The 23362-nt window shown below is 38.9% G+C and overlaps 1 protein-coding gene across 2 annotated transcripts in view; it reads left to right on the top strand.

The window, feature by feature from the left end:
• Nucleotides 1–4734: 4734 nt before the first annotated feature.
• SLC11A2 (solute carrier family 11 member 2) overlaps nt 4735–23362 on the top strand; it is a 65112-nt gene continuing 46484 nt past the window's right edge. Inside the window, exons 1-2 of one of the 2 annotated variants that reach the window (XM_034412215.3) lie at nt 4735–4830; nt 15402–15485. In XM_034412215.3, coding sequence (XP_034268106.2) covers nt 15452–15485 — 34 coding nt within the window. In that variant the 5' untranslated portion in view covers nt 4735–4830; nt 15402–15451. Of the gene's footprint in view, nt 4831–6756; nt 6824–15401; nt 15486–23362 lie in introns of those variants that run through there. The other variant, XM_060688925.2, reaches the window with a different exon arrangement.

Genomic DNA, 23362 nt, shown 5'->3' with positions numbered 1-23362 from the left:
AGAGGGATACACTGTAGACTATTTCACTATCCTATTACCTATGTTTGCAAATATAAGTTCTCTCGTATACACCATTTTATAAGGATATGCATAAGACATGATCACATAAAATTGAGGTGACTCGCAGTTAAGATAGTTGTGCTTGGGCTGTTGTATCTGAAAACAGATGGAGGCCAGAGAATAGCAGCAAAGAATTGGAATTTTGCTTCTCTTTGCTGCCATCCACTGGATGTCCAGATTTCTGCAATCCTGAGGGACCATTTGTCTCGGATAGTTTCTGCAGCTGCCCATCCTATACAATCTGGCAGGGTCACATATTCCTGGTATATCAGGTAAAAATTGGCATCTGATGGAACCCAGGAAGTGGTATTGTCTGCTCTCTAGAATGATATCTCCCCAAATATTCCTATGGTCCCCATCCTTATTCAAATGACCCATTAAAACCTGTCTCATCCCCCAGGTTTTGTGCCAATATAGGTAGTCCTCAACTTACAACCACAATTGAGCCCAAAAATTTTGTTAAGTGAGACATTTGTTAAATGAGTTTTGCCCCAGTTTACGACCTTTCTTGCCACCGTTGTTAAGTGAATCACTGCAGCTGATAAGTTAGTAGTTTGGTTAAGTGAATCTGGCTTCCCCATTGACTTTTCTTGTCAGATCGCAAAGGTGATCACATGACCTTGGAACACAGCAACGGTCATAAATATGAAGCAGTTGCCAAACATTTGAATTTTGATCACAGGAGTATGGGGATGCTGCAAAGGTTGTAACTGTGAAAAATGGTCATAAGTCACATTTTTCAGTGCTGTTGTAACTTTGAATGATCACTAAATGAACTGTTGTAAGTCGAGGACTATCTGTAATTGTTTTGTGAGAATTCTGTGTTATTTTTCTGGATGTCTGCATTTTGCATTGTTTGTATTTATATTGCTTTAAATGTATATTGTATACTACAAGAAATATGATGGAGTCAGGCAACCTATAATTTGTAGTTCTGCCTGCCTATGACACATGTGCATATGGACACATTGTTGTTCTGTAATAGGTTATAGTGGTATTGTATATTCAGCCCCTTTTTATCATGAATTAACACATGGAAACCAGGAGAGATTTCAAAGTGTTCAAGTCAGCTCATTGATAAATCTAATCTTCATGGATCATTCAAATCAGTATTGATTTGTCATATATATTATATTGTATTGATTGATTTAAGGTGCTAATCTGGGTTGCACATAACAATGGAATGGAAAATGTGACAATGGAAAATATGCCAACAGTGGAAAATATACCAGGGTGCTATGCTTTGATATCTCACTTAAAAAAATATTCCATCCTCAAACATACTGAGTTTAGGGCAAAGTTCATGATATATTATGATACTTTGAAAAGCTACTGTACTTTAATTTTCCCAAATGACAATTTAAATTATTTCATATCACTAATTTGCTCAGAATAATCCTGTCGCGCCTTAGGCCCAGATCCTTAATCAGCGAAGAGACTTAAGATCAAGGTTTCATGTGCCTAATTAATTCTCCATTAATTGTGAGTCATCTGAATAATTATTTTCAGGATTACTAGTCCATGCTAGCAATTGTGGTGCTATATCTTTAAAAAAAAAAAGAAAAGCAAAAGCTAAGGTATAATTGGTTCCTTTGAAATCATTGTAATGAACTTGCACATTACTGAGAAAGCCAGCCCTCAAAAGTCATTACCAAGTGTGGATATTTATATATATATGGTGGATTACGTGTGGGGTTGTCCTTTTCTCTCAGAGCTGTCGTTCAAGAGCATTATCCTTTGGGCATAATGACTCTAAAATATTGCCCAGAGAACTGTGAGTTGGGTATGTATTAATAGTTGCTTGGATTGCAAACAAATAGGAGCTCAAAATGAAATAGTATTCTGGTAGCAAGTGGGCCATAGTTATTAGTTTTGCTTGGTTGATCTGCTTTTACTATGTTATTTAGCTTAGTTCAATTGCTCTAATCAGCCTGTGAGTTGCTTGCAGAAAAACGCTTTAGGAATAGGGGTTTCTGATTAACTGTGACCTGGTGGAAAATTGGGCTTGATGTGTTTTGACTTCACAAGATACTAATAGAATAAGAATGTTAAAAAAATTATTCACTTCTGCATGACATTCTTCTGAAATTTTCTCTTAAGTACGTTGATCCATGTTTCTTTGTATTTAACAGCTCCTGCCTCTTGGCTCCTCAGAGTTAGATATTCTTTTTGGTAATGTGCTTCTGGTAATTCACTGGTTGGAGGTAATAATGTGTAGAATATAACAAAGCAAATTTTCTAAAGTTTAATCTGGTCTGTAATTGAGAAATTAGAAGATAACCTACATTGTCTTAATTATATGGAGAAATATGAGGCACAAATAAATCAAATCATGCAGCATCATTAGATGAGTGACTCCCCCATCCTTCTTTTTTGAAAAGTCCTCAATAGATCACAGTGCTTAACTGACTTTGTGGGGGTATAGAAAGGGAGCAGGGCAGTAGTGAGTTTCAATTTAGTTTACTACAGGTTTGCTTGTGCAAGCGCGTGTGCTCATGCACGCATGTGATGCTTCTGTGCATGCACAAAAGCGTCAGGACAGGTGGGCGGAGCCTCCCGCCACTGCCGCTACCATTTCTCCAATCCGGGGCGAACCAGTAGCAACCCACCACTGGAGCAGGGTTGGATTAGTGTTTTGAGTGGGGATAGAAAACATCAGAGCAGGCTGTGGAAAATATTCCAGAATAAAGCAAAATGCTTCTGTACTGAAGCCAGGAAACCTGTGGCTATATCTGTGAAGTCACCAGGAGCTGAGCTGGATCTGAAGAGTATTTTATTTTACTTAGAAAAAAAAAATAAGAGTGTAAAATTATTTAATTTTAACTGATCATTCAAATTGTATTAAATTATAATTACGGTACTTTTTTTTCTATAACTGCAATACTTCCATTGAACATTTTGATATACTATGATTGTTGCATGATTAACTATTGAAGTTATAAATTAAATACTACATGTTTGTATGAGGAAAAGACAAAAAGTGCCTAATAATATTCTGAACAAAATGAACAACTGAATAGGCTGCCAATAGATAATATGAAATAATATGAAAATAGCTGTCTTCAAGATACGTTTGGGGTTTTCTGTCTGGGGAATATTTATTAATTTATTCCAGTTTTGAGACCTTGGTGACTTACGAATAAAAGAAATAATACATGTAAAAGAGAACATGAGCAACCAAAAGAACAAAATCAAGCTGAAGTAAGAAGTGTTCCACAACTGTTCTATCCCGAGAGCTGAGAGAACCACAAAGGTTTTATTAATGTCCATAATGTTATAAAGTTGGGATCCACACAAGTCTTGGGGAGAGGGTTGGGGAGGATACCATTCCAGAGGGCAGGTGTTACAACTGAGAAGGTGTACTTCCTGAATCCCCCCCAAAAATGACCGTTTTCTGGGTATTAAAAAGCCTAGCATTGAATGAATGTTTGATGGCGGAGTGATTTGGAGGAGCATGAAAAATTGAGGGTGGATGGAGAATCACGAAGAGGTTATAGTTAACACAGAGTGAATTCTATGTGTTAATTTTCATTTAAGTGAATGCTGTTTTTCTTTCATGGAAATGTTCCCTTTAGAATCCAAATCAATTTATATCCATTCTTACTGGACACCCTAAACCAGGGAAGGCAAACTGGCGGCCCATGGGCCGGATGCGGCACGCAGAAGCCCCGCACACCCCAGCTCCGTGAAGGGAAAAATGTCATGATATGTCACGTGACAGCAACGTGACGTTGTGAGTTTGACAACCGTGGCCTAAACCAAGAAAAATAGACTTCCTTTCCATCTTGATTACTTCAAAGTTGTAAGGGAGCTTATTTTTAAATACACTATGTAATAGTATCCTATTTTCCCCCAACTTGGTGAGCGTTCCCAATGCAGCTGTACTAGATAAATACAGGTAGTCCTCGACTTACAACAGTTTGGTAAGTGACTGTTCGAAGTTAATGATGACACTGAAAAAAGTGACTTATGACCGTTTTTCACACTTTTGACCATTGCAGCATTCCCATGGTCACATGATCAAAATCCAGATGTTTGGCAGCTGACTCATATTTGACATTGCAGTGTCCCAGGGTCAGGTGATCCCCTCTTTCAACCTTCTGACATAAGCCAAGGCAATGGGGAAGCCGGATTCATTTAACAACCGTGTTAATAACAACTGCAGTGATTCCCTAATCACGTGTGACAAGAAAGGTGGTAAAACGGGGCACATCTCCCTCAACAAATATCTCGCTTAGTAACAGAAATGTTGGGCTCAATTGTGGTCATAAGTTGAGGACTACCTCTAGCATGTTTATTTGTTTGTTTGTGTTGTTGAGTCAGTGTTGGCTTCTCGTGACTATCTGTTCCATTCCGTGCAGTTTTCTTGGCACGGTTTTTCAGAAATGTTTTGGCACGGTTTGATTCCTAGGGCTGAGAGAGAAAGAGGGACTGGCCCAAGGTTCACCAGGCTGACTCTGTGCCCTAAGGCTGGCCTGTTGCCTTAATCACTACACCAAACCGGATCTCCAAAAGCATTTTTTTTTAAAAAAATAAAAGAGTTGAAATCCCAAACATTGCGAAGGCGCCAAGTTGTAGGAACCTCCCGCGCTCCTCGAACTCCGTGGCTGTCACTGTGGCGGAGTGGCCCTAGGAGGCGCTGTGTCGCCTTAACCGAAGCCCCTCTTTCCCCTCTGGCTGATAGAGCTCTCAGAGGGAGGGGCCGAGTTGCTTCTCCTGGTCTGGGGAAATGGGGCGCGCGTGGCTGCCGGCGGGGCGTCTCTGATCGAGGTGAGTAGGTGGCAGCGGGTGGCTGCATTTCCATGAACGAACGAATGAACGAAGCTGTAGCTGTTTTGCAGAAGAGAAGGGCGGCCGGGTGGGAGAATCGGTATTGCCGGCGTAATGGGGAAGGACAGGGTTGTCTTTTAGGAGCGCGCAACTTGCGCGCATACTTGAAATGTACAATGAGTCAAAGAGAGGCTTGAATGCAAGGGACAGAGTAAGACCTCTAAAGGATGTGGGTGGGTTGCTAATATCATAAACATCCCCGTGTATTTACTCAATAATATAAGCGGGTGAGGTTTTCAAAACGCAATCACCCCCGGTGTTGTGGGACCTCCTCTGGTTTGTATAACAGTGAGCACGATCGCATCGTTTTCTGTGTGGCTCAGTATCCCATTTCGGGGGTGGCTTGAAAGTCTTTATAAAGGAGGAGGCATTATTTTCGAGGGCGGGGAGAAGTTCTGTATTGCATGTTATTTTATTTTATTTTTCACCCCAGCGGCTTTTGAAGTTCCTTTATCTGTTCTTGGGGAAGATGATCAGGGTCACCTTTGGCACACAAGGCGCCTGTTTGTATGTCCTTCTAAAACAACGTAACTTGGGAGAATTACTCCTCCCCCTGCTGTGGTGTTCCCAATGGCTAATGTAATGATCTCCAAAAGGGATCAATGGCAAGAGGAACGATGTAAATTACTGATCTATTTGAAGAGAAGGTCAAGGCTTTTTTCTGACTTTTTTTTTTTTTCTTTCTTCCAAGCCACCCAGTTAGAAAAGGAAAGACGGTTGATCGGACTGGAGTTTGCCAGGCAGGACCTGTATAAGGGATATATTTATGGAGGAAGGGATGAAAGAAGCTTTCTCCAAATTAAATAAAACTGCGGGGCACTATGACCGGAGAAAATGTTTCCTGCTCTGTTGAAAATGACGTGTAAATTAACCCCTTTATTATGGGGCGTATCGTATGGCTCCATTCCACGCTCTTGACCAATATTCCTAGGCATCAAAACAGTTGGCAAGGGGATCCATCGCAGGTTTTGTAGTCAGCTAGGAAGACATGGAGCACTCTGGGAAAGACATTTAGGATGTTTGTAGATGACGTTCTGCGACCCATTACAAATCTTGTACATCAGGATACAAGTCAGTGTTGCAATGCAATTTATTCCAGGGTAAAGATAGTCCCGATTGGACCCCAAATCTGTCTATCTCTTAGGAATCAAACTGACAGGTCTTATTTATAAGGCTCTTGTACATAGGGAATTGCTTTCTCACTCAACAGCTAAAACCTAAAGGAGGCAATTTCCATTTGAATATCAAGTGCTAGGACAAGCAGACAATGATAATAACTTTTGGGCCCTGCTTTGCAAGTCTCCTAGAAGTATTTGATAATAACCCCTGTTGGATATAAAATTCAAAAGGAGATTAAAAAAGAAAAAAAGATTTAACTGTATCCAGTGCATTCTTCTTAGCTATTTAGGACACATTTTTCCTGCAAAGGTAGACTTTTTCTGCAGTACTGTAAGACTGACAGAGAAATAACCCGAAATGGAATGTTTGTATATGTGTTAAATTTTCACTTTGCAAAATGGTTTTGCGATAGGTATATTTCTATGTGGTTCTGCTAGCCAGGTACTCTGATGGAGTTATTATTTGGGGCTGTTCTAACAGGCAGAGTTGAAATATAATTACTGGTAGTTCCCTTACAATTATCCCTGAGCAATAATTTTATGAGGTAAGATGAAACAGAGGAACCCAGGCAGGGAAAAAACCCTGATCATTGGACTATGTCCCCTCCCCCATTATAAGGACTATATCTCAAGTGAAATTTAAATTCTGGGACTGTGAGCAGGAGCTTCATTTCTCAATTGTCTCTTTTAAATAAGACAACATATTATTCACCACTATTGCAAACAAAATTTATAATTCTCAGAACAGCCCTGAAGACTTGACATTGCAAGTAGACGGAGATGTTATCAATAACAGTTGGATGTGTCCAAGTTTAGTGAGTACCAAGAATTGCATACTATCTGCCTGGCTACTGTTCTGTGAAAATTCATATAGGCTGCTGGTTATGATAAGATTGCTGTTGGAACGTGTTGAAAACTAAGCATGGTGCAGAGGTTGGAATATTAGAATAGAGTTAAAAAGACCCAACTTCAAATCCCTGTTCCAGTATAAACCTCACTTTATGCCCTTAGGCCAGTCACTCAGCAAACCTGTTTGTCACTGGGCAAGGGGTTTAGGGGTTTTAGATTGTGGATTTTTTAAAAGTTGTAAGCCACCTGGAGTCACCATGTGTGAGCTGGGCAGCTTTATAAATTTGTTTAATAAATAAAATAAAACCTACCCCACAAAGGCAATTTTTGATTGGATAGCATTCTTAATGAATTGTGGGAAAGTTGTCGATACAATATACCTTGGCTCCAAACATTTAACAAAACACTCCATGACATGCTAATTAGCAAGATAGTGAGTGAGATGAATGGCATGATTATCAATTGGATATATGGGGGTCTCAAAAATAGTACTCTAACCAGTATTTTCTGGTGGTACTAAATAGTACTCTAATCAGCGTTTTCTCATCAAATTCAAGTTCATAATCTTTTTTTGGGGTGGGTGGGATGTCTTTTTTATTTGCAATCCAGAGCCAATTGTTAAATAAATAAAATGGTGGCAGGTATTAATTAATTATTTGGATGACGCCACAGAGAGCATTCTTTCAGTCTGGGGTGCTTTGCCCTGAGTAAAAGGTCAGACTCAGCAGCCTCTGGCCCTTTCCAGCCCTTTAATTCCATGAGCATACTAAGCCCAATCCAAACAAACTAGTTTGCACAATGTGTCAACAGGCAGAGCCAATATCTTTATGACAAGGTAATTTCACAAGGGAGCAGGCAGATTTTAAATCCAGCAATCCCAGCCTGTTTAGGGATCGATAGATTGCACTTAATATTTTATATGTTGCAGACGTACCAGAAATCCGTAATGCTATATGTCTTAACATTTCCTAGAGAAGGACCCTTGGCATGTTTTGCTCCGAACTTTACTTTTTTTCTTAAAGATTCAGCTGAACACTGAGCTTTTCCCAATTTGGTGCCCTCTATGTATATTGGGGACTGTAGTACTCCAAATAATTAGCCAGTATAGACTTTGGCTCTCTCTTGGGAGATACAACCAAAAGTGTATGGATAGGACCAAGGTTGGTATTTTGTCTCCTTCATGTAGCAGTTCAAACCAACTGGGTGTAAACGATTGGCTGCCTGCCTATGGCATCATGGTGCCATGTCGTCTTTTCACTTATTAAGGCAAGAGTTGAACAATTCAGTTGAATAAATGTATAGTCTACTCTTGCATTTTTCTTCCAAAGTTGAAGCTGAATCTTATAAGATCTTGAGAAACCAGCAAAATCACTAGTCAATATTTTGAATTACTGCAGCACAAGGGGATTCTAAATGAGAAGAAACTATATTGTTTCTATTGCACAAAGATGACACTTGTCCTGATACTCTTGGCACTAGGAAACACTGATTACAAAACACCTGTTTCCAGGTGCATTTTGTTTTGTTACCGTGATATTGTTTGTTTTAAGCCTTATAAACCACCAAGAGTTATAACTACCTAACCATCTGGAAAAACTTGTAAATGTTATAGTGTTCCACTTCCAGTGTTTTTTCAGTTAAGCAGCATTGCAAATGATCTCTTTCGATATTTGTTATAGCACCTCCCACCATGGCTTATCATTGACCGTGAAGGCACAGGATCCTGGGAATATCTGTAATTCAGCAGCATTTGGAGAATCACTGCCCACCTACCATTTACTGTATGCAAACCTTTAGCGCAGGGGTCACCAACCTTTTGGACCTCAGGGACCACTAAATTCATAATTTTAAATCCCGCGGACCACTAATATGAATTTTTTAAAAAGATAAATAGTATTTAGTGCAATACAAAAAATAAATTTAATTTATGAGCCGAGGTGGCGCAGTGGTTAGGGTGCAGTACTGCAGCTACTTCAGCTGACTGCTAGTTCAGCAGATCAGCGGATCAAATCTCACCGACTCAAGGTTGACTCAGCCTTCCATCCTTCCGAGGTGGGTAAAATGAGGACCCAGATTGTTGGGGGCAATATGCTATTTAGTATACTGTCTTTGGTGTAAGCTGCCCAGAGTCCTCAGAGAGAGGGAGGCATAGAAATATGAATAATAAATAAATAAAATGCAAATAATTTTTCTGCGGACCACCAAACTTTTCTCGCGGACCACCAGTGGTCCACGGACCACCAGTTGGTAACAGCTGCTTTAGCACACCCTTCTCTAATTTGATGCCCTCTAGATCTTTTATACCAGCGGTCCCCAACTCCTGGTCCATGGACCAGCAGCGGTCCGCTGCATGCCAGAAACCGGGCCATGCAAACAAGTGAAGCCCCATTTGCGGGATGCAGGCAGCACACAAAATCACACCCCCTCCAGTCCATGGTAAAACCTCTCTCCACGGAACCACTCCCTGGTGCCCAAAAGGTTGGGGACCACTGTTTGAGATTATAATTGTTTGTCTCCACCTACAGAATCAGAAAAGCTGGTTAAGTAATTTGAGATTTATTTCAAACATAAAGAGGGCTTGTATAGAGACCACCACTGCTTTTATATAAGAATGGTTTGTATGTCGTGGTGTGCCATGTGGCTGGTTTTATCCGAGGAGTGAATAATACCTAATCAGTGTTTGCTGGTTCAGTTCACAAGTGGATTTGACAGTCTATCTTTTTAGTAAGTTTGCCAAACTTATTGTGGCCTATAAATGTGAGATCTGGTTTTCTTTCCCAAGAAGAAATTATACTTTAACACGTAAGTGGGCGTGGTGGACAGCAGCATTTAATTTTTGAGTAGCCGAGAAAGCATTTTAAACCAGTTCTGCTCAAGTAGCATCTTCTAAAATATTACAAGCCATTCAGCAACGGTTATATTTTAATTTTAAAGGATTTTCCCCATCTTCTTTCCCTTGTTAGAAAGTAACTTTCTTTATTGGTACTATTGACAATATTGGTCTCTATAAACTAGACGTATAAAATTCCACCCATTACATATGCGTGTATAGGTTAGGGAGTGGAAAATATGACAGTTTTAATTTGTGCTGTGTTAGGAGCCCATTTAGGCAGACTTTTAAATTATTTTCAGTTTAGCCTACATGCTGCAGAGTAGATTGAATAGAGCAAGTCCTCATTTAGTGAATACAGTTGGGAGTAGAAACTTGGTTATTAAGTGAAGTGGTTGCTAATTGAAACCATTAGTGTGCTTAAAATCTTACTACTTCTGCTTTACAGACCCATGAAGGTTGTATGTGGAAAGATTGGTTGTAAAGTTACTTTTTTTTGTCACTGTCGTAACTGCAAGTGGTTGCTAAACAATATAGCCGTTAAATGAAGACTTTGTTTGGTATATAATTAAAACAGGAGAGAATGTAAATAGTTGATCATACTTACTTGTCTCAAAGGAATACATTCGATTATGAGCATAATGTTGTATTTGGCTAGATTTAGAAGGTATTGAGAGTTGATACTGGATAATCAAGCTTGCAAAGGTTGACAGTGATGGGTTTACATTTTACTGCTACAATGAACATTTTTGCCTTGAGTTGATTTATGTTTTTAATGTTCAGCAGATGTGTGTTTCGTATTATAGCTTGTTCCAGCAGATGTGTGATATTCATTCTTTGGAATGATCTGTATGTAAAAAGGGTGTCATATCTGCTCACTTCAATAACAAGTTCTGTTATAAGCATTCTAGTGACTGCTATCTAAAGTTTCTACCTTTAGTAAAAGGTAGAATTTAGAACTAGAAGGTAGAACTGATTAGTAAACTAATCAGTGGAACAACTTGCGTCCAGAAGTTGTGAATTGCTCCAACACTGGAAGTTTTTAAGATGTGGGATAACCATTTGTCTGAAGTGGTGTAGGGTTTCCTGCCTAAGCAGGGGGTTGGACTAGAACAGGAGTCAGCAACCTGCGGCTCTGGAGCTGCATGTGGCTCTTTCATCCCTCTGCTGCAGCTCTCTGTCACCAGTCAGCACCACAATTTTGAGAGGAGCTTCCAGTTGGTGGGGGGGAGAGAAGCAGGGCATGCCAGGAGGAGACACTATGGCAAGGGGTGGGTTTTCAGGTCAGCCCACAATTGATAGGGTTAGGACTGGTAGAGGAAAAAGGACGCCATGCTAGGAGGAGATTCTATGGTGGGGGAACCGGACTTCCGGTCAGCTCCAGAATTGAACGGGGGGCTTCTGGTTAGAACCTTTGTGGCTCTTTGAGTGTTTAAGGTTGCCGACCCCTGGACTAGAAGACCTCCAAGATCCCTTCCAATTCTGTTATTCTGTTCTATTAAAAAAAACCTTTAAAACTTTTTAAAAGTTTAAGCCACTTAACTTCAAATACGTTAAATGGTTGAATTCAGTGGGAGTTATATTTGGATTGATATGCATAGATCACATTCTATCTTACAGTGGTAACCCTTATAGCTTAGCACGGAAGTTGAGGAATTGAGTTGAGAATTGCTAAAAGCTGCCTTATCCTTATTCAATTTCTAATCACCTCTATCCTGCCATACTAGATTGATATGATTGGTTAAACAAAGGCATATATAAAGAACTCATGTCAGGCCATTCATGATTCTGACCTTTTTTGAGAAGACAATTCAGATAAAATGTAATTGTCTCTGTTCCTATTAAAAAACAAAAACAAAGATCGGGGCCAGTTGTCTGATTTCCCGCTTGTATTTGCTTTTTGTTCTATAAGCAGGTATGCCGTTCCTTTCTTTTCTGTGATAGTCAGTATGGAAAATTGATATTTTTTGGGAAAAAACCCTATAGTTTTGTGATAGCATACAGACTTTTGATGCTTTCTACAGATCACTGGCTTCTGTGCCCAAGCTTCTTCAATTAATTTTGAATTACAGGAATGAAAATTACATCCATGGATAATTACTGTGAATCCGTCAATGAAGTTAGATAGATAATCAGTTGAAACAGCAAAAAAAAAAACCTTTAGGGTATCATTACCATTTGCAAGATGGTGCTTCTTGTGCATGTATAACCTTTGTATATATACAAGAACAATCCTGGGTATGTGACTTCACACCCTTTGCGGCCAGGACCAAAACCAAGAGTAACAAATTTAAAGAACAGTAATCTTTAGACAGCTTTATGGCCCATAATTTTCCACTCCTTTAATTGCACTCAACTTTATAGAGGGTTTTTAAAGGTAGCTAAAATTTGTACCAGCAAGAGGTGTAAAGTGGCACGTCTAACAGTGTGCCACTTGCTCATATGACTCTAGGCAAGGAACGCCTTCTGAGCTCTTGCTTGTATTTAATTGACAGTGGGAGCTCAGGAAAGCTGGAATTATGGGTTACTTGATAAAATTGTCAACTTCAGGGGGAAATAAAAAGACCACACAGTAGCATTTTCAGGAAACAAGTGTAAAATAATTCCAGTTTTTTAAAAAAATCAATACACTATTTTTGTATTGATCGGTGCTGCCATTACCGTTTGGGTCTTGTTTACCTTTCTGATTGGCCTAACTTATAAAAGGATAGTATAGAGTTGGAAAGAGATGCACCTAAGTGGTCAGAATTAGAAATTATGTGAAGAAAGGTTTCAAAGTTTTTACTTACAGTTTAATCCAGTGTTTCTCAACCTTGCCAACTTTAAGATGTCTGGACTTCAACTTCTGGAATTCCCCAGCCAGAAGTTCACACATCTTAAAGTTGCCAATGTTGAAAAACACTGGTTTGATGAGACTAAATGTATTTACTGAATTTCTAGGGCATCCCAATCTGTCACTACTGTGGACAACTTCTGTGATACACCAAGAATGTATTTATACTATTGTACTGATTTTGCTCCTCCAATAATGCCAAGAATTTTATATTTACACCCTTTCCCTTATCCCTATGACAAAGTCCCCCTTTTTTAAAAAAATTGTCTCCTAAAAACAACATTTAATTTGATTTAATTTGACAGCCAGAAAGGGAACTGGGAATAATGACTCAAGTCTACCTAAATCAAACTAAGCATCCTTAAACTAAGGAATGTTATGGTGACAATTACCTTTCCATAAGATGACAATAAAAATTAAAACAATAATATGTTAAATAATTATTGTGTTGTCCCTCAGGTCAAATTAATAAATATTTTGCTAACATTAGACCTTCCTAAGCAGTTGCTTGAATCTGCCCCATAGTAGCATAAGTCTTGCCAACCTGCGGTTTGGACTGACCTTAAACAAAACTTGAAGAGTATCAATTAGTCCACTATCTCACTCTACAGAGTAATATTGCAAACTGATGTTGGAAAAAAAATCCAGTCTGGTTCCAAGCTGGGAAAAAGACACTGAAAATAAAATGGAGGCAGGCCGCATGGAAAGGAGTCTCTGTTTATTTGGATGCCAGAAACTTTAGTGACAGCAGCATGTTTCTGAGGTGGCTGACCAAATTGGGTTGGGATAGATGGGCTTTTATACATTCTTTGGGGCTTTGTGATTGAGATTCCTGTTCTTGTGTAAGAATGTGTCCTTTAATATTTCAGTGGCTGTTGCCAGATTCTAGATATTTTGTCAAGCTTTAGATTAAAAAAGAAATTGGTCTTGGAATCATCCTCCCTGAGGAATCCAATAGGAAAATTGTTCTGAAAAAGTTATTTTATACAGTGTCATGAAATACAAAGATGAAGATTTTTATTATCTAAGTTAGTTTTATTAAAAACATAATTCATGTATACCAAGTTAGACAAATCTCTGTTGGTTGGGCCCATTTTATATATACTGCTCAAAAAAATAAAGGGAACACAAGCAGAAGACATCCGAGATCTGAATGAATGAAATAGCCTTATTGAATTAACCTCTGAGCCACAATAGAAAAACACTTAATTTTTCCCCTGGCTCAAACTGATGAAGGGAGGAGAACTTGTGGCTCAGAGGTTAATTCAACTGCCTAATATGCAGGAAGCCCAAGTTTGGTATAAAATGGTTTGTCATGAATGAGACTGCTTGAGGGCTCCTGGATTGGGCCTGAAAGGCGAAAGGGAGCAGAATGCCCCCTCCCACATGTTGGGGTAGACAAAGTGTCTCGATAGAAAAAAAAAACCCACACACGCACACATATATATATATATACACATACATGAGTAATTCTCAGTAATTTGATTGGATTTCTGAAAAAGTTTTGGAATTTTGCCATTTTTTTCGGTGTATTAAATCTGTGCAGAGACTTACAGCCTTTCTGCTGGAGGAAATCTGTCTCTGTTTGTATACTGCACACAGAATTATTTTAGCATTGTAACTTAACTTTATGTGGCATCATGGCATTGTTTATGTTCCAATGACACGTTTATTTATTTTAATCAAATACGTTATAAAATGTCTATGATTTTTATTCTCAGCTTTTTCTTTTTCAGATGGCAAAAACTGAGATAGATGTACTTGAGTAGTGTAGGATTTATTTATTTATATTTTATCTATCTATCTACATACACACACATACATATACATACACACACACACACACATGTGTCTGTCTCTGTCTGTCTGTCCCCCCCCCCCCCCATCCTCCTATCTGACTACTGAAATTGGGCGGCAAACAAGAAATTAAAACCAGAAAACAACAGAAAAGCAAATGGCTGTCGTTCTTTGTGGGTCATTGTATAGAGTAGTTACACATAAAGAAGTTATATCTTTGCTAGGGAGGGGAGCATAATCTCAGAATTGCCTGTCCCAAATAGTCTGAGTCTTCTGAGAAAACATGCACAGAATATACCATGTAACCTAGTGAGGTAACTGTTAAAAAATAAACACTTTTGTGTCATTAAAGCTTTAAAAGTAATTAAAAGAAAGCCCATATTTTTTCAGTTCCAGCCTCCTGCTTTTTTCCCCCATTAAAAAAACAGGGTAGTTTCAACATTTCTTGAACCACTACATTTTTATACAGTAGAGGCAGCTGCCAGAAATTATGGCTATATATTACATTATAGAAGCGTTTGACTGCATTCTTTCTCTAGAATAGGAACATAAAATATAGGTAAAGCTTCAAGGAATTATTCATTAACTCTGAAAACCCATTATCTATTTGCCTGTGTGTGTGGCTCCCTCCCCCCTTTTCCCTTAGGTTGTCCCTTTTTTGCATTTGCAGAGAGATAAACTTCTGCTGGAGAGAAAAAAAAAGTTTTACTTGAACCAGATATGTTTCAGTTTCTAAAGAAACATTTTTATGGTGGCCAGATGTCTACTCATCTCTTTGGATTTATGTATCTGTATAATCACAATAGGTTCTATAAATCACCCTTCAAGAAACTGCACTTTTGTCTCTGGTAGTATTTTTGGGAAGTACTTCTCATGGTTGGGCAAGAAATAATCCTTAGTTCTACATGAGTCATGGGAATGAGTCAAACCCTATACCATAAAAATAGAGCAGGATCCCCACCGTATCTACCTTTCTGTGCTGCAGCTTGAAGAGAAAAGTGTTAGCCAGAACTCTGGGTCTGTAGCATGGCTCCTGCGACTTTACCCTAAATATGAATTTAATGTCTTTTATTCTCTTTTGCAGCTACTGTGACTGGTTCTGAAGATCCTAATTCTGGAGAGAAAGCTCTAACCATGACACCTGGCAAGGAAAGGGAAGCACTGTATGGTAAATCAGTCATTTAATTTGCATATATTTTAAGCAACTTGGTGGCTCAAATATCTCACTTTTATAGATGAATGTCTACTGTTCTTTACAGCATTTCTAGAATGGCATGTTATCGAGGGTCACATACAGAGCCACAAGCCCTGTTTGTGTGATTTCCAGAACCTCATCTGACCATTACTGCTAAAAATTGTGGCATGATTTCTTACCATTTTGAGGCAGAAAGCCACATGAAAAGGACTACCGCAAATTCTACAGTGATGGTCTTCACATTATTTGAAAAATAAGGCCTATCTCTACAACCTCCCCCAGAATCTTTTCCCAAAACAAAAATTCTCAGTCAGTTTGCATCATTGTGCCATCTGAAATGGCTCTATAAAACTCCCTTCATTTTGCTTTCTACTCATTCTACATTGCTTTCTGGCTCCTGAGATTTCCCAAAGTAATTTACATTATAATAAAAAGCTAAGGACAGCTCAGTTTACCATGCCTTTATGTCCATGATGAAACATGAATGTTTAGTTACAGTTACATTTATGAAAGATGCTTTTTTGTATATCATTGGGTAAAAGAATTTGGAAATAATCTTCCTTCAACTTACTCCTTAGCTGTAAGTTCTTTGAAAGAGAGACCTATAAATGTATGTGTGCAAAGTATGAATAGCATAAATCCTAAATGTCTTCATAAATGGATATTCCATTGAGTTAAGGGAACTTGCTTCCAGAAAAGTGGGTGTAGATTTATGTTTTAGTTTGCATTAACATCCCTTTGGAATATGAAAATGAGAAAAATTAGTGAAAAGCTCTCCAACCCCAGCAACAGAATATTTAAGACAAAATATAGACGTTCTGATTTTGCCTCACAATCAGCCTGTGAGTTTGATCCTAGGTAGCTGCAGATATTACTCTCTCTGGGCATAAAGAGAAAATCTCTGCTGCGAACTCCATGTAGGTGTCAGGAAGGGCATCTGGCCAGTAAATGCTCAGCTCCATTCAGTTGCCCCGACTCTACCCTGATGCAAGGGATTACGGGATTGTTAAAAGAGAAAAAAAGGAGACATTCTGCTGATTGTTTTATTTCTTCCAAGGTAACTCGTTCTCATTAACTCAGGTTTCTCATAAGTGAACTATCTGGAACTGGGAGAGAAATTCATTATCTGCCAAGTTGTTAAACCACCCAGCAATATTCTGCAAGATAATTGTTATGGCTCTGCAATCAGGCTATCACCAGCTCCCAATCCATGATAGTGAACGTTTTTTAAAACTTTATCTTGAAGTAACATTATGGGAGGAATACTGTCATTCAGGCTATAAACTCCTCTACATTCTTAAGACATACTCAAGGCTAAGACTGGTTTTGTCTGTAGCGTTCAGATGTGTCAGAGAAAGTTAAATAAGGTTGATGTCTAGGATTATTTAAAAGTTTGAATTTAAAGGGTCGAAATGATAATATTTAAAACACTTTATAGGTGTCTTGTCCCAATTTACTAAGAAAATAAAACACTGAGAAAAGTAACATTTTATTGAACCACTTGTAGAAGTTGAATGTGGTTATTGGTAGTTTTTGGTTCTTCCTTATTACCTTTTGATCAGAGACACTGGGGGCAAATCTAAACAGACCACATTCATAGTAGCATAGGAAACTACCCAGAGTCACTTTGGATAGTGAAATGGGTGGCATATAAGTTTAATAAATAATAAATTTTGTAAAATAATAGTGTTTCCAATGACAAATCCAAATACAGTGAAGTAAAAAAACCATTTGAATGGAATACAATATCACTATTGCTTCTCTACGTTCAAATAATTAAAGAGACATTATTATAAAATTCCAATTAAGAAATATCTGTACACCTAGGATTGTTGAAATATATTTGCCATTTTGAATCTGTTTATTATTTCCACTAATATACATGATGCATTAATCGTCTTGGCAAGCAAAATATAATACTGTTTTGCCAGACAGATGGCTAATATAGTAAATTCTAAAATTTTACTCTTTCTATACAAGGTGACCTGATTATAAAACTGGGATGGCACAGTTTACATCAAATTATTTGAAATGGATTTTAAGTATGCGTTTTGGATTTTGACATGAAGATATTTTCTTAGATGGTTTTGTATGTGCATGCGTGATCAGCATATATTTGATTAAACACTTTTGGAGTCTATCATAAAGCCATTCACCATAGATACAAAGTACGTAATACACACACACATATAGACACATGTATGCACACACCCATACACACACACACACACACATACACATCTCTCTGTTTGTGTGTTTGTAATTCCAATCTTGCCTACTGTATTAACTTGGCCATAACATTCTTTCAATCACTCTTTTGTCTTTTTTTGTTATTCAAAACATTTTACAGCCTAAAAACTCATTCATGTGTGTACTCACATGCACTAAGTCTCTTTGTGACATAAACATAAGATATTTGGATGAGTGGCCATCTTCTCTGCCAGAGTTTTAGTTAGTCTGCTTTTTATTTTTTGTGTTGCGAGAAGTTTGTGAATTATGAAATTATAGTCGAACATATATTTTCCTGAATCTTAAAATATTTTTAAATAGATCTCCTCTTACCTATCAGATTTTCAAGTTTCTAGTTGCAGATAAAATATAGGTACTTTAAAGTCTTAGCAGATTTAGTTGTAACTTCAGATGGCCAAAACAGAGATATTTGCTTGCTTTTAATTCCCTTTTTAGTTCCTTTGTTTCCCCTCTTAAGCTGTTGGAATTCAAATTCTGTGAAAATTTGATTGTGCTGTTATAATTTTCTGGAAGAGAGTATAAACGCAAAGTGGGAAAATGTGATCAGACAATAAATTATTGCATTGAGAAAATGTATACAAAGAGTTAACTTGATACTTCCTTGTAAGGAAATTGAGGCAGAAAATTAACAAGGGAGAAAAATATATGAGGAAAGGACAGCTGATACTTAGTCATAGAAGCAAAGGAATTAAGCAGAAAAGGATCAGTGCACATGAAAAGAGAAATAAAATCATGTAAATCAGCATTGAGTTTTATTGATATTGGTCTAAATGGAAACAACCATGGTATATTTATTTGTTCACACAAAGTTATTGTTAAATAGAAGTTGTAATCAGCAGAATACACAAAATGTTCTCAGTATGGCTAGGATAGTAAATTGAGTTTATTGATTAGGGAGTTTAGAGATTCTAAAATACATCCATTTCTCATCAAAATAAAGTTAGAAGAAATTGCATCACATGCAGGCTTCCAGTGAGGATTTATGGTGAATTAGTTGCCGCTGAAGGAGCAGGGATGACATGGTGGCAGAGATCAGTGGCCAGACAGTGAATTCTGTTCAACAAAGTCTTTCTGGAAAAAAGAGAGATCGTGAAATCGTCCACTTACACTCTGAACAGCTGCTCTACACAGTAGTCTAGAGTATACTACAGGAACTGAGCTTTTTGTGGTCAGCTTGTGTTATCCCTCAAATAAACCAGACAGGAAACGGGACTAGATGAACTAATTCTACTTTACTGTCAGGCAACATTAACAGAATCATTTTGAAGGTAAAACCTCCCATTGTTGCTTTTAATGGACTGATCAATTAAGGCAGATCCTTCCTAATTTTCTTTTCCTGACAGTTAAGCCCTTCAGAGGTCCTGCTTCTCTTGTCAGATTGTTTTCTAGGCAGCTTCTCTTCTCCTCTTTCCTCAAGATCATCCACACATTTCATTACAGCTTGTGAATCGAGCAGCAGGGAGTTGTGGAATTTCAGTCAAGCTCACAGATGTACAGGTAGTCCTTGACTTACAACCATTTGTTTAGTGACTGTTTGACGTTACAGCGGCACTGAAAAAAGCGACTTACAACCGTTTTTCACATTTATGAGTGTTGCAGCATCCCTAGGGTCACATGATCAAAATTCAGACGCTTGGCAAGTCACTCATTTGACAATTGCAGTGTCCTGGGGTCATGTGTTCACCTTTTGCGACCTTCTGACAAGCAAATGGGGGAAGCCAGATTTCACTTAACAACCGTGTTACTAACTTAACAACTACAGTGATTCACTTAACAACTGTGGCAAAAAAAAGTTGTAAAATGAAGCAAAACTCACTTTAACACCTATCTCGCTTAGCAACAGAAAATTTAGGCTTAGTTGTGGTCATAAGTCAAGGACTACCTGTAATGTAGCCTTATTGGTACATTGAGCCTCATTTCTTAATCACTTTCAGAAATTGCTTCTTAACTGCTTGTAAATTATTAGGAACTTTTGGATCTACAAGTTTTATAGCACCGGGTGAATTGCCTTCAAGTCTTAGCGAAAGAGGTTTTCAATTTAAGGACTTTAAAAAATTATTTATTTTGGGGAGAGGAGAAGAACACTTAAATTTGACTCACTAATACAGATTGGGGCAAAATTCTTTAACATGGACATACTGAAGAATATTTGTGAACAATGGATTCAGAAGTTAACTTTGAGGGCGTCTGCCCTTATGGATAGATAGACTGTTTAAAAGTTGCTATGGAAAAGAAAAAGTTTTATCTGACCAAGACCAAGATTGTTTAAAGTAGATTTAAAAATGACAGACTACAGGAATGATATGAAAAAGAAGCTGCATTGGAGACACACATGAAACCAGCTGATGTCTTAATAATTAAAAGATATACAAATAACAAACCAAAAGTGTGACCCAGATAACTTTCTTATACTAAGTTTGCAAAAGAAATTTGCTAAAGGTTTGAATGGGTTTTTTTTTTTTGGGTGGAGGGGGAGGGGACAAAGAAGAAAATGAAAATAAATCAAGTTCTAGGACATTATTTGAAGGGATTAAAGATCCAGTCTGTTAAAAGTATAGGTAGTCCTTCACTTGAGACCAAATGTCAAAAGAATCAAAATTATAGTCTGCAAAATTTTTCATTGATAGTATCCCTTTCTCTATTTTTTTTTCTGATCCAAAATGATTCACACAGGGCATAATAAAAGTAGAGATTGTGCTTCTCTGTCCTGTAGTGCTGTTCTCCGTTTGGATGGCTTTAAAAAGCATTTTGACTCATAGGTGGCTGCTAGTATAAGATAAGATGGCTCTATCTTAATTTTGATAAGCCCCCTGTGTCTCTCGTAAGGAAGATTAGTGACTGTACAATTGCAGTCTTACCTGTTTGTGGGTTTCCCTGAAGGCACAGCAGAACTGGAGAATGGGGTGGGGGGAAACGACAAGGGGGTTAGGCTGAAAGAAGCCAGTGCTGCATTGCAACCCCAGACCCTCCCCCTGTTCGATATACATTGCAACATTTCAAGCCCAGAAACGGCAGAGCTTGCAACAGGATACCACAATGCTGCTTTCGTCATTCTGGTGTCAGTACAGTTAGTCCTCCAGTTACGACCACGGTTGAGCCATGATTTCCGTTGCTAAGCAAGACAAGTGAGTTTTTACCCCATTTTACGACCTTTGTCGCCGCAGTTGTTAAGTTAGTAACACAGTTGTGAAGTGCCTTCCCCATTGACTTTGCTGGTCACAAGGTCGCAAAAGAGAATCACATGACCCCCGGGACACTGCAACTGTCATAAACACGAGTCAGTGGCCAAGCTGACTCGTGTTTATGACCCAGTTGAGGACCCAGTTGTGGGGGCAATAAGCTGACTTTGTATAAATATACAAAAAGGATGAAGGCTATTGCTGAGCACATTGTAAGCCGCCCTGAGTCTCCGGAGAAGGGCGGCATATAAATCAAAATTAAAAAAAAAAAAAAGCGTCTGAATTTTGATCGGGTGACTGCGGGAATGCTACAGCAATCGTAAGTGTGAAAAATGGTTATCGGTCACTTTTTTTCAGTGCCGTTGTAACTTCAGATGGTCTGGTTGTAAATTGAGGACTGTCTGTAGCGGGGAGCCTGTGGGCCCCATAGCAAAAGCATCTGGTTTTGGCCACTGTGGGATCAGAATGGTGGAGGAGACAAGCCTTGGACCAGTGGTGAAATCTAAAATTTGTTACTACCGGTTCTGTGGGCATGGCTTGGTGGTGGTGGTGGTAATGTGACTGGGTGGGCATGGCCAATTTTTTTTTTTAACTTTTAAAACCATTTTTGCTACAACCTCTTCAGCGAAGAGGTTGTAAAAAAATGCTTTCAAAAGGCTCTGACGATCCCAGCTGAGTTGCCTGATCGGCAGAGGTTTTTTAAAAAGCTTCTGCCGATCAGGCAACTCAGCTTGGGTCCTCAGAGGCATTTAAAAGAAAAAAAGGGTCCGAACCGGGAGCATTTCACCCCTGCCTTGGACGCCATCCTGTGTGGCTCTTAACTTTGCCCCTTTCTCTGATATGAACCAGAGTTTGTGGAATTTCAAATCATCCCAGTATTTTCGCAAAGGAAATGTAAGGGTACAAAAAGTGGCTTGTTTTATAAAAGGGAGGTCCTGATGGACTTCCCAAAATAAAGCTAAGGGTGTTCAGAGATCATTGGTTTGGCTTCAGTAAAAAAAACCAACAACAACAATAAAAAACCCAGAAGAGATCCCCCCCCCAAAAATCATATACAGATAGTCCTCGACTTAGGACCACAATTGAGCCCAAAATTTCTGTTGCTAAGTGAGACAGTTGTTAAGTGAATTTTGACTCATTTTTACAGCCTTTTTTGCCACAGTGGTTAAGTGAGTCACTGCAGTTCTTAAGTTAATGAGACGGTTGTTAAGTGAATCTTGACTTTGCTTGTCAGAAGGAGGGGTCACATGACTTCCCCCGGAACACTGCAACCGTCATAAATATGAACCTTTTGTCAAGCATCCAAATGTCATGATCCCGTGACCATGGGAATGCTGCAATGGTTGTAATGGTGAAAAATGGTCACAAGTTACTTTTTTCAGTGATGTCGTAACTTCAGCTGGTCACTAATTGGACTGTTGTAAGTTGAGGGCTCCCTGTCAGTGGTGGGTTCCTCCCGGTTCGGCCGAGCTGGTAGCGGTGATAATATGACATCACTGAACCGGTTCTCTTTGTTTGGGAGCTGGGCCATCCTGCCCCGCCCCCCCGCATTTTTCTTACCTTTTATTTGGCCCCACCTCCAATCTATTTGCTGCCTCCCGAGTCCCAGCTGATCGGCTAGAAGGAAAAAAACTGTTTAAACTCTTGCCCCGGGGCTTCAAAGGGCCGCCCTACAGCTGATCAGTGTTAAAAGGCAGTGTGGTGGTAGACCGGTGCGCTCGAAAAACAAATGAGTAGACTGGTGCCTCCAAAAACAAATGGGTAGACCGGTGCCTCCAAAAACAAATGAGTAGACTGGTGCCTCCAAAAACAAATGGGTAGACCGGTACAGCTCTGCAAGCAGTTAAAAGCCTGGTAGACCAGTACCTCTGCTAAATCCTAAAGAATTGTCACATGACCATCAAACCACACCCACAAAATAAGCCACGCCCACAGAACCAGTAATAAAAAAAATTAGAACCCACCCCTGCTCCCTGTGCAGTTCCCTGAGCTTTTGGGAATGCTACCTACAGTAGAGCACCGCTTGGGGCTAAATCCTTTTGAATCTGAAAGTTCACCTAGCGCAGAATGAAGCCTAAATCTGGGACATTCCCGATTTAAATCGCCCAGCTGAAATATCTTTCTCCCTCATTGTAGTTCTGCATAAGATGGTTAATCATCTTCCTCCCAAATAAGCTGCCCTGCCAGTAGGTTATGAATAGAAACCATTCTATTATTTCCTGGTAGAACAAACTATTTTCCTTGCTGACCTGCAGTTAACATACCGACTTAAGAGAGGACATTCCATTACATTGCTGTCTGCCAGAAGTCCTGCTGGAGCTTACCTCTTTGGTCAAGTTGCTTATTATTTACTGTGCAACTTCAAGGAAGTTGCTGGCAACAGGTTCGAGTTGTGTGCTACTTACTTTTCCTTAGACTTTT

Source organism: Pantherophis guttatus, chromosome 2 (assembly GCF_059756535.1).
Source record: "Pantherophis guttatus breed Tessera chromosome 2, ASM5975653v1, whole genome shotgun sequence".
NCBI lineage: Eukaryota > Metazoa > Chordata > Lepidosauria > Squamata > Colubridae > Pantherophis > Pantherophis guttatus.
The sequence above is the reverse complement of the archived record's forward strand: the minus strand, read 5'-3'. Positions and strand labels throughout refer to the sequence as shown.